Genomic DNA, 12341 nt, shown 5'->3' with positions numbered 1-12341 from the left:
GGAAGAGCGTCTAACTCCCCCCCTCTAACCCCCTCCCCTCCTTCCACTTGGATTATATTCCGGAAATATTTTTACACCCCGAGCGGAGGGCAATAAACCTGAATGTGTTATAACGACATATTTATAGTACAGGAGCTTAGTGTTTAATGCAGGCGAGAGATTTTCTCAAGCTCTCCCTCTCCTAACCTGTACAGTATACAGAATGGGCGTGGTGTTCTCCAAGCCTCTAGAACGCCATCTGTTTTTGAACCACACTGTAAACTTTTTTTCATTCCACAGAAATCCTTTATTCCACAGAAATCCTTTGATCTCACCTAGGTACGTAAGTACGTATACTTCGACATCTAACGAAGTGTAAACGCTGGCCTCGTTAGTTTGGATGGTGTGCAGGCCTGCCATTTAAGAGCAAGGTCCCGGGTTCGATTCCTGCCCGGGGCGAATTTTATCCTAAAGTATTGTGTACTTTAGCCTAAAGTATTGTGTACTTTATCCTAAATGGGAAGTATTGTGTCTCTTCTCGCCCATCTGATGAGAGGCATACTACGGGATGGGCATGCTATGACACAGACCACATGCGTCTAACGCAGCAGTTGTTTCATTGCTACGAAATAAAAACGGCGGTGAAACACTCATCTTTTAAAACTAAATAATAATAATAATAATAATAATAAGGTCTGTTCTCAGAATGGCTGGCTTTCTCCTATCCTGTCTTCCTTCTCTCTTCACTGTCGGGACGATAAGTCCTCAGCAGTGAGAGTTCCCTCTATCAAACCTTTGAAAAGTTGTAAACGCACCTTTATAAAGATTTGTACCTATATTACGTATCCCCTCCCTCCTTCTATAAATGAACCTACACACCCATTACCTTCCCAGACAACTTTATTCAGCCCCAAACTCAAATTCTGTTTAAACTTTATTCTCCTCCCGGAAAAAAAAAAGTTTTGGAAAACAATAGCTAAATGTATTGTTGAAAACAAAATTCAATGCTTAGCCTCCAGGCTTTTCTGGAAATATTTTGTACGAAATATACGAGTATTTACACGACTTTCATCCGATTTGATTCCGCCTATTTTATTTTTTTATTCCATTTTCCGGCTCCACGGTTCCATTTGACTTTTCAGCTTTTCACTGATAAACCGATAATCTTGATTAATTCGATTATCGGTTTGGTGAGTTTAAGCTGAAATACCCTATAGCGAATTGGCATTTTTATTATTATTTTTTATTTATTCATTTATTATTATTTTTTTTTTTTTTGTAAAATTCTAAATTTTTGTTTCATTTATTTTATTATTATTAATATTATTTTATTTTTTATTTTTATTATTATTTTTTTTTTTTAAAAACCTGACTTTTTACATTTTCCTCTACAATTTTACAATTTCCGTTTAGTGTTAACCTAGGACGGCCTAGGTCTTGAACTGAACTACTTTAATTACCTACCAAGGTCAGCTCCCATGGCGTAGTGATCACTGCGCTCGCCTTGCACGCGGGAGACCCGGGTTCGATTCCCGGCGGGGTCAAGAAATTTGTATCATGCAAATGATTGATCCCGTGACTGGCTGTTGCGGGGCCCACTCAGCCTCGTGAGGAAAATGAGTAGCTATGACATGTAAATGCGCATAGCGACCGGTGCCAGCATGGTAGGTAAACATTGGTAGGATTATTGAGATATGTATTGGGAAAAATCCTACAATTCTGCAGTGAGCACCAAAGTTGTGACATAATAACACAAAAAAATTGCATAAAATTAACTTGTGACAAGCATGAGGCACATATCTACCTACTCTTTGAAAAATTTCGCCTGCGGCGCTGAAAATCTCAAGTTCGAATGGCCCAAATTGAAACGTTGTAGCCCAAATTTTAAAAAATTCGCCTGCGGCGCCCTAATTCGATTTGCGCTGTTTGAAGTTCATTGAGAAAAAGGTTCAAAATGTGTAGAAGTATTGCGCCAAAAATTAAAAAAAAACACACAAATTTCAGGAACATGATTTTTGAAAAATTTCGCCTGCGGCACAGAAGATTTGAAATTTGATTGGACTGTGTTCCTGAAAGCTTGTACCCATTCATTAAAAAAAAAAAAAGGGTGTTCTAAATCCATTATGGAGAAGGAATGTTTTAATTGACGGGGTGTCCGTAAAAAAAAAAAAAAAGTAATTTTCTGTACTGTAACAGCTGATGTGTCTAAGAAAGGATTATTTCATAAAGAGGGAATTTTTCGAGCTAAGCAGATGACTTTCTTAGTTTTACGTCAAAGATCTTTCGTTTATGTAAATTGTAATCCTCATGACTGGAGGGGAAATGGGATCAAACGGGAATTTTTCACCGCGGGAGTTGCTATCAAGAATCCTCTTCCCTTGAATGTATCCGCTGGGTAGATATAGGCATTATGTTATAAATTTTTGTTGTATAATTGTCATGCTTGTTTAATGAGATGCTGTGTTTCTCTCCTCTCACCTCTCTTTCTCTCCTCTCTTCTCTCTCTCTCTCTCTTTTTCTCTCTCTCTCTCTCTCTCTCTCTCTCTCTCTCTCTCTCTCTCTCTCTCTCTCTCTCTCTCTCTCTGCCCTTTCTCTCGTTACCTCTCTTTTTTTTCCTTCCTTCTCATTCTCCGGTTTGCTTTCAGTAAAATTAATGGCAAGAAATATTAGTGTTGTTTTACAGCAAGAAGTTACCACCACATTCCAACACTTCACATTTACCTAACTTATACCTTTCCCAGGTTAACCCTTCGCGTCCTGTGGTGGGACTTTGTTTTTTGATATAGGGAACTGTAACTGCTAAGGTCTTATCACCCCGAAAGCGAAGAGAGAAGGAAGGGGAGGACCTCAGCTGTTACAGTTCCTTCTATCAAACTTGCACATGGGGAATAAAACAGTTTTTGGACTTTCAGGGTTAAACGATAACTGAACTACAAAGGGGGAATACTGTGTTTTCTTCTAATCGTAGGTTCGGTATCCTATAATTTTATAACATCAGGTGATACCTAGCTATACAGAACATTCACTTTGAATCTGAAACGACCGGCGGCCTTAGGAAAAATTCTACTGACCAAACAATCTTCTCAACCACTGAACTACATTAGAAGAAGGTGAGCCCAAGTCGAAAAATGAACACAAAAGAGACTTTCATAGGTAAATCTGACTTAAAGGGAAATTTGAGAAATTTGGCCCACAACTTTTCCTTATAATTGAGACCCAACTCTATAGGGGACACGAGACAGTACACAGATCACAGATACCTATGTATGCTAAAAATTCAAAGTTGAAATTTGAAAGTAATAAAATACCCCAGTACCCAGTGCTTAAGGGACTATGTGACTATAATAATAGTTCTGTTACCTGCAGACTAATTTAAACTTGTATAGGTATCATGAGCTATTTCTCAGAAATCCCAGGGACTACGAGGTATAATATGAAATGAATATAGGTACACCTACATACCCTCCTATACTATAGGGTATGTAGGTGTCTATTCATTAAGTCTATGATTTATTATTAATCCAAACAGATGCTAAGCCACTAAAACTACACATATTTTTTAAACTTGAAATTTATTAAAATTATCAAAATTTTGTTAACCCTCAATTGGTGAGTTTTTTCTGACTTCAGGGTGGGTCTGTCAGACCCTAACCCTAGCTAATTCTATGTACCTACCTATATAAATAAATTATGAAAAATCGAGAAATAAATATCGATTGGATAGGATCTAACAGCCTCACAGACCAGACCTCACCAATCAAGGGTTAAATTTTTTTAACCCTTCTACTTCTACCGACCTTCAACGCCATTTACGGCCTGCCCAGTCCAGGCCTCATTACCTACCTTACCGTGTGTGAGGGGCCTAAAATACAAAATGATCTCTAAGGGTTAAGCCCGGCAAATTCTCTGGAGACTTCTATCTATAATACAGGTATTTACCTAGATATTATACGTACCTACTCCTAGATCCTCGAATGTACCTATAGATTTATGCATGTATGCAAGTAGTTTTAGTTTTGCCTTGCTCCTTGTTAGTCAGAGACAGCTTAAGCTTTACCCCTTCCAGCTAGGGATTAGAACCTTATCCTTGCCCTATTTTTTAAGCTCTAAAAATAGGGAGGGAAGGATGGGAAGAGATAAAGGGAAAGAATGGGGTATAGGAGGAAAGAATTGGGAGAGATAAGGATGAGAGATGGGAGATTTTTTTATAGGTAGGTACCTACCTACTCTCAAGAAGAACTATGTTCGATAGAGGGAACTGTAACTGCTAAGGTCTTATCGTCCCGGAAGCAAAGAGAGAAGGAAGACAGGATAGGAGAAAGCAAGCCGTTCCGAGAACGTACCTTATCTGTTTAAGATAAAATCCGCTCCGGGCAGGAATCGAACCCGCGGCCTAGCGCTTACAAGGTAGAAGCGCTACCCTCCAACTTATTTAGATCATCCACATCTATCACCTGTATCTACGAGGGTAACACGTCTGCCTTGTAAGCAATAGCTTGCGGGTTCGATTCCCGCCCGGGTGAATTTTATCCTGAACGGATAGAGGTTCGTTCTTGAGACGGCTGGCTTTCTCCTATCCTGTATTTCTTCTATCTTCTCTTTCGGGACGATAAGACCTTAGCAGTTACAGTTCCCTTTGTCGAACATCTTGAAAAAAAAAACTATAGCTACGGGGCCATAAAATAAATAATAGAAAGTAAAAAATTGGACCGATTGCAATACTTTCTCATTACCTAGGTTCCCTATAAGGGTAATAGAAAGTAAAAAAAGTAAAGTGCAAGCGGTCTTTGAAAGAAATATCAAAGATCATTTTTCCTCTCCTCTCTCTCTCTCTCTCTCTCTCTCTCTCTCTCTATCTGTTTATTTATTTATGTTTTCCGTAACGAATTTTCTTAATTGTTGAAAGAAAAATAAAAAGAGATAGAGAGAAGAGAGAGGGAATATGGGAAACAGTAGATGAGTGACAGAGATCAATGTAGTATGGGCTGAAAACTAAAGTGAAACAGAGAGGGCGAGCGAGAGAGAGAGAGAATGAAATATAGTGTACCTATCGGCAGAGGAGAGATAGAGATAGAGAAAGTTCAAGTGAAGAAAAAATAGAAAGAGAGAGGAGACAATTGTGGAAATAAATCAAAGATGCGGCATTGGAAACTTACTCTCTCTCTCTCTCTCTCTCTCTCTCTCTCTCTCTCTCTCTCTCTCTCTCTCTCTCTCTCTCTCTCTCTCTCTCTCTCTCTCTCTCTCTCTCTCTCTCTTAAATTCAAAATACATCATATGTTAGGATCAAAGTCAGAAATTTTTGTTTCAAAATAAATACCTAAGTAGAATTTCAATGTTTTTTTTTTTTTTTTTTTTTTTACTTGTGTGCAACACAATACAAGAGAATTTCAGGAGCTTTTCTCGAATCAGTTATCAGACGGTTCGTCTCGAGTATGCTAGCATACCTATAAGTGAATAATATAGTATGAATAATGTGGCATCAATGTAATCGATGAAAATGAAACCCGTTTACATAAATTAGACAGTCCCCTCTTTTGGTTCCACCCCTAACCAGAAAATTTATAGGTAGATAGGTTCTAGGTAACTACTTATTTCAGTTCTCCCGCTATATTTTAATAATTAGTTTTTTTCGAAATAAATAAGAAATCAGGTTTAATTTCGTTTTGTATCACAATTCTATTTCTATAGTGTATTTTGTATAATTTATACATATTTTCAAGACACACTGTATAAAATATCTGCAACGGATAGACAATATAGTATAAATAATGTGGCATCAATGTAATCGATGAAAATGAAACCCGTTTACATTTACCTCTTTTGGTTCCACCCCTAACCAGAAAATTTATAGGTAGATAGGTTCTAGGTAACTACTTCTTTCAGTTCTCCCACTAGGTATATTTTAATAATTAGTTTTTTTCGAAATAAATAAGAAATCAGGTATTTCGTTTTGTATCACAATTCTGTTTCTATAGTGTATTTTGTATAATTTATACATATTTTCAAGACACCCTGTATAAAATATCTGCAACGGATAGACTATAACCTATTGTTAGGATTCTGGAATTTCTCTCTCTCTTCCTCTCTCTCTCTCTCTAACTCTCTCTTTCTCTTTCTCTCTCTCTCCCTCTCCCTCTTTCTCTTAATTATCAAGAAACACTTCGAGAGTTTAAAAGAGTAGAAGATACAAGATAGGGTCAAAGACTCGCATATCGGACACCCCTGGACAAAAAGCTGTGCCTACAGTTTTTGTAACAATTTTATATGATTGTCATTTTTGTGCAAAAAAAAATAATAATAGGTAATAATAAAATAAATAATATCTATCTAATAAACTAATAATTAAAAAAAAAACTTTCGGATCATTACTCTCGACTCAGTTGGGATGAAAACAAATTTCCTAAAAAGATCAGGCAAGTGGAGGCCTATATTTAGTATCTCGCCCCTAATTGATTCAACACTCTCTCTCTCTCTCTCTCTCTCTCTCTCTCTCTCTCTCTCTCTCTCTCTCTCTCTCTCTCTAAGGGGAGGGAGGGAAGGAGAAAAAGTTATTTCCAATCTCTCAATGTCTTGGAATTAAATCGAGATATTGGGTTGAGAGAGAGAGAGAACAGGAAGAAAAAGGGCCTCTAAAAGTTAGAGAGGAAAAAGAAAAAAATTAAAAAAGGGAAATAACCCATTTTGCCTTCACACTATTAATCACGCCTGACATCTTGATCGTTGAAGGGGCGAAACGACCTATCGAATGTATCTTGCAAAGCCGACCTCCAATTTGTATGTCATGTGGAACATTCATATTCAAGTTTCTATGAAAATTATCCATTAGGTATTTCACGGACACAACATGCTCGTTTGTTAGTTTGTTTGTTTGTTTGTTTGTTTGTTTGTCTGTATGTCTGTCTGTTTATTTTCCCTCTAAGCCGACATCGCAGTAGTCCAGATTATGAAGGCCGTCTTCTTGAAGAAACCGGGGTTCTCAGCCTGGAAATAAGGCTAAAAAAGGTAGAAAAGGCTTTTTAAAAGGTTTAAATAGGCATAAAATAGGCTGAAATAGGCCTAAACTATAAACCACACCCCACTCGGAGCGGAGGGCTTATATAAGAACAATACAATAATAATAATGCTGCTGTACGCTATAGGAAGGGCGGGGGGGAGAGAGATTTCTAGAGTGAAATGACCCAATTGTTCAACGAGTCGAAAGAATTGCATTTTGTGTGAATATGACATTTTGTGTGTAAGATTTTTTCCTGCAATGCCCCCCCTCCTTCTTCTGTCTGGGGAAAATGCATCCAGCATTTCATCTCAGGGCGGTTTGCCTGGTAGGAATAATACCTATGTACAGGGTGATTGCGAACTTGTGAACCACTCGAAAAATTCTCGACAAGGGATTGAAATTTTGAAATGAAATAAAACAATTTCTGCAAACATATTTTGTTCCATGAATTCCATTTTTGTTTGGATCGAAGAATGGGCAAACATCTTCTAAGAAGAACGCATTTTGTATCGTCTACTAGATTTTATAAAACCATCCTCGAGATTACAATTGCCAAAAAACCCTTGAAGAACATGCATCATTTTTGAGTGGTTCAATATTTTGCAGCCATCCTGTATCATGTAAGAACATACAAACATGAACCTACTTATAATATAACTAAGTAGGTATAGCTATACGGTAGATCTGTTATATCTGTATTTCTAGTATCTGAATTTCTGATATGCAGAGATTAGATCTTCCTAATAGAATTATGCAGTACCTAATTGATAGAATTCATAGGTAGGTATACATAGATGTACGATCGAAAATCATTTTGGATTTTCCTTTTCAAAGGAGCTGTTTTTTCCGAGAATTTTCATGAAATCCTTTTCTCATTTCTGGAGAATTGTGGGAATTATAAAATAAGTAGGTACATATAGGTATATGTTTTATGATGACACTCCTTTTCTGTCTCAAATTTCCCAGTACCTATTAACCTACCTCTATATAAAATTCACCCTTCAGCATTACATACGTAGGCAGGTAATTGGTGCATTCCAAGTTATCGGTAACAAATCCAGATATTATCCACACTCGCTGATGTGATGTCACTGCTCCAAAATTTTCAGAGTCTGGCAGTCTGGCCCACAGTGCAAGTGGAAAATTAAGCTCGTAGTGGAGGGGGGGGGTGGCCGGGCCCCCTGGACCCCATATTTTCGGACCTTGACGTCCAGTAAAGGATAAAAATGAAGCTCGAGGGGGGGGGCAGGGCCCCCTCGCCCCGCCCCCTAAATGCGGCCCTGGAGAGAAGGTAAAAGGAAATAGAGGGAGGAAGAGAGAGAAAAATGGTAAATTTCAAAAGGGAAGAGAAAGAAAAAAGATAGGGAGAAGATGAAAGAGAAGGAAATAGAGGGAGGAAGAGAGAGAAAAATGGTAAATTTCAAAAGGGAAGAGAAAGAAAAAAGATAGGGAGAAGATGAAAGAGAAGGGGAGGGAGGGAAGGAGAAAAAGTTATTTCCAATCTCTCAATGTCTTGGAATTAAATCGAGATATTGGGTTGAGAGAGAGAGAGAGAATAATGAAAAAGGGGGTGTGGGGTGTTTTTTTTTTTTTTTTTTTTTTTTTACTTCTATTACCTACGATTATTTTGCTCCCGAGAACCATCAATTGAAAAACTACCTTGAAAATTAAAATCTTCATTATTTACCTCTATTTGCACAACTCATGTATATAGGTATGTACCTTAGACATTTTTTAGGACGATCCTGATGAGATCTGTTTTGATCACATTAATTTTTACTGAATTACCTATAGGTACTCTTTAACCCTGGTTGATATTATTAGAGAGAAAGAGAGAGAGAGAGAGAGAGAGAGAGAGAGAGAGAGAGAGAGAGAGAGAGAGAGAGAGAGAACCTTTTACGGTAACAAGCTAATTCCAGAAACAAAATAATAGATAAGACTAGGTACTTTAGATCCCCTGAGATGACGAAAAAAGTCACTCACGAGAAAACATGGGATAGAAAAAGGAGAAAGTAGTCGCTTTCACAAACTTGCAAGAGGAAAAAAAAGACACGAACTTGTTTTTTTTATGTTCCATCTTCTTCTATGTTTTCAACTAATTCCATATTAGAAGGAAAATTCAATATTCCAAATAGCAAAGAAGAAAAAAAAAACTTTCAAGCTCACAAAGAAAAGAGAAGGAGAAGACATTAGCATAGATAAAAAAGAAGGAAAAAAAACGAAAATTTTGTTAACCCTCAATTGGTGAGTTTTTTCTGACTTCAGGGTGGGTCTGTCAGACCCTAACCCTAGCTAATTCTATGTACCTAGGTACCTATAAAATACTATAAATAAATTATGAAAAATCGAGAAATAAATATCGATTGGATAGGATCTAACAGCCTCACAGACCAGACCTCACCAATCAAGGGTTAATTTTTTTAAAAAAACCCTTCTACTTCTACCGACCTTCGACGCCATTTACGGCCTGCCCAGTCCAGGCCTCATTACCTACCTTACCGTGTGTGAGGGGCCTAATATACAAAATGATCTCTAAGGGTTAAGCCCGGCAAATTCTCTGGAGACTTCTATCTATAATACAGGTATTTACCTATATTATACCTACGTTCCTACTCCTCGAATGTACCTATTTATGCATGTATGCAAGTAGTTTTTAGTTTTGCCTTGCTCCCTGTTAGTCAGAGACAGCTAAGCTTTACCCCTTCCCTCCCAGCTAGGGATTAGAACCCTATCCTTGCCCTATTTTTTAAGCTCTAAAAATAGGGAGGGAAGGAGGGGAAGAGATAAAGGGAAAGAATGGGGTATAGGAGGAAAGAATTGGGAGAGATAAGAATGAGAGATGGGAGATTTTTTTTTAAGGCTGAGAAATTAATTAAAAAGGAATTACTCATATTAGTCAAGTTATAGGAGGCGTCAGAACGAGCGGTTGTGTGGTAGAGCGTTGTGTAGGAAGAACTTACTGGTATTATGGTCTGGCCTATTCAGCCTGTGACTCTTAGGTTCGAGTCCCATCAAACAGAATCAAGAGAGTGGCGGGAGGTGAGCATCAAAGATATAGAAACGCCCAAGATATTGCAATGAGAATAATTTAGGACACCATACGTAAGTTGGAAAAAAAAACGCACACACACTTTCCATAAGAAAGTCATGTCGAAAATAAATAAATAAAAATCAAGTGTCTCGGGAGGCGCTTGAACGTCAAGAGTTTGAAGTGCCAACCGGTCTTTATTATTGTCTGAAACTGAAACATGAACATAGATACAGATCATTTTGATCTCCATCCTTCTTTTTTCATAAAAAAAAAGGAAAAACAGGTAGGTATTAAAAATGAAATAAAATACAGGATGTAGCAATGTGGCAACATTAGAAATGAAACGCTATTTCGTGTTAATAGGCCGGGCGGTGAGGCGCGGCGTTTCGAACTCTTGACGTTCGCGCTTCCCAGCACGCTTGATGTACCGGTATTGTTCATTTTCTTTGTTTTTCATTTTCAGAGCCCACAATCCGGTTTGCTCAGCTAGGTCAGTTGCTGATCATTGCAGTGACCACCTCTGTATTCGTTCTGGGCTTCCTCTGGTGTCGCACCAATCTGTCTAAATCCTCACACGCTACACATCGCCCTGCTGACATCCCCTGCCGAGGGCAGACAGGGTTCTGGGATTATTCCGAGACTCAGCTGACACGGCAAACTTCTCAAACCTCGTGTGCTTCTAGTCTGGACCAAGCGGAGGCAGGCGCCGTCCACACCACAATCTTCAACGCACAAGTCCTCAAAGATTCACAACAGCAGGCCATTCCGTTCCTGCGACCCAACTATGAGCGTCAGGAAAATATTGAGATCGATGAGGAAGAGGAAGAGGTTCATGCTCCACAAAGTCCCGACATGAGCTTCCTACATGACCAGGATACTATGCCTAGCACCTGGTCCCCAGAGGCCAACGAGAGTACCTCCAGTAACGACACAATCCATAACTTTGACCAACCAGGAACTTCTAGTGGCAATGAAAACTCCAACGATTCTGAACCTCAACCGAAGCGAATCCGTTTGAACAACTCGGAAAGCGATGATAAGATTGATGTATGTAATCCCATGTCTAACCAAGATGAATCCCAAACTGGAGAGGAACATGTAATCAATTTGTATATCACCAATAATGTTCTCATTCGTAAGTCGTGAACTGGAGGACTCTGACTTAGCGGACTACTTCTAGGTACTGAATGAACAATACCTACTATATCTCTGTGATGAGTGGAGCAATATATTAAATGAATTATTTATCATGGAAAACCATGAAATATTAAGTTAGTAGAGATAGAAAGTAGATAAGTAGAAACCTATATCTACTTGAAATTCCAAAATGAATTGGTAGAATTGAACTGAGGAAACCTACTGCCATCTTTAAAGCTGTGCCATTTATTAAATTCCATTATTTCGGTGCTCAAGCGAGAGACTTATTTATCCTATTATGAATTAACCCTGATGGTTATATTCTCTTTTTTAATTATTTAATTTTTAGATTCATACATAGAATTAAGTTGTCTCATTAGATTTACTTCTTGTAAATACGTTTATTTTAGTTTTAAGAAAATAAGTACTGACTATAGTTTATTTGAGTGGAATGACAGGGAGAAGAGGTTAAAATGTAAGAAGGGTTACAGAAAGAAAGAGAGCAGATATATTAATTTAAAAATTTTAAATCTCAGATGTGATATTCCCCCCTTTGGTTTAAGTATACTTTTTTCACGCAATATTTATTTTATTATTATTATTATTTTTTTTTTGTTAAAAATTTAAAACCCAGTAACCAACTGCCAGAAATGTCCAGAAATTTTAAAATTCAGTTTTTTTTTTTCTTCAAATTTACCTACCTCCTCCTATGGTGCGTCAATACCCTTTTCAGGGTGTTCATACCTACATCTAAATACAAAATAATAGTAATTTTTCACGATAATAGCCGTCAAAGCATTCGAGGAAAACGCATCTAAATAAGTTGTTCAATATCTGAATACTGAACGACTATAATATACCTAGTGACATAGCTACCTATAGGTACTTACACAAATTTATTGTATCCCCCTTGCCCAAAAGTCTTTCCTAATAAATTATTTACTTGAACGCAAAATATGAAATTACCTTTCGTCACACGTCAATGTTGAGATTTATGAGCCATATACGAACAATTCAACACGACCACTCCCTAAGGGCGAAAATAATAAATATAAGAACCTAAGAACTGTTTACCATTCCTTCCTCCTTAGTGCTTTCAATAGTTTCAATCTCCTCTTCTTTTTCTTTTCAAGTTTTCACTTCTTATTTTTCTTCTACTACTTCTCCTCTTTCTTCTTCTCCTCCTCTTCCTCATCCTTC

At 37.7% G+C, this 12341-nt stretch overlaps 1 protein-coding gene across 1 annotated transcript in view; it reads left to right on the top strand.

Annotated features, from left to right (window-relative positions):
* Nucleotides 1-12341, top strand: part of LOC103512936 (insulin-degrading enzyme) — a 37655-nt gene that overhangs the window by 10000 nt on the left and 15314 nt on the right. The window contains exon 2 of the mRNA XM_017445611.1: nucleotides 10468-11102. Coding sequence (XP_017301100.1) covers nucleotides 10468-11102 — 635 coding nt within the window. The remainder of the gene's footprint in view (nucleotides 1-10467; nucleotides 11103-12341) is intronic.

Source organism: Diaphorina citri, unplaced genomic scaffold (genome assembly GCF_000475195.1).
Source record: "Diaphorina citri unplaced genomic scaffold, Diaci psyllid genome assembly version 1.1 scaffold900, whole genome shotgun sequence".
NCBI classification, from domain to species: Eukaryota; Metazoa; Arthropoda; class Insecta; order Hemiptera; family Psyllidae; genus Diaphorina; species Diaphorina citri.
The sequence above is the reverse complement of the archived record's forward strand: the minus strand, read 5'-3'. Positions and strand labels throughout refer to the sequence as shown.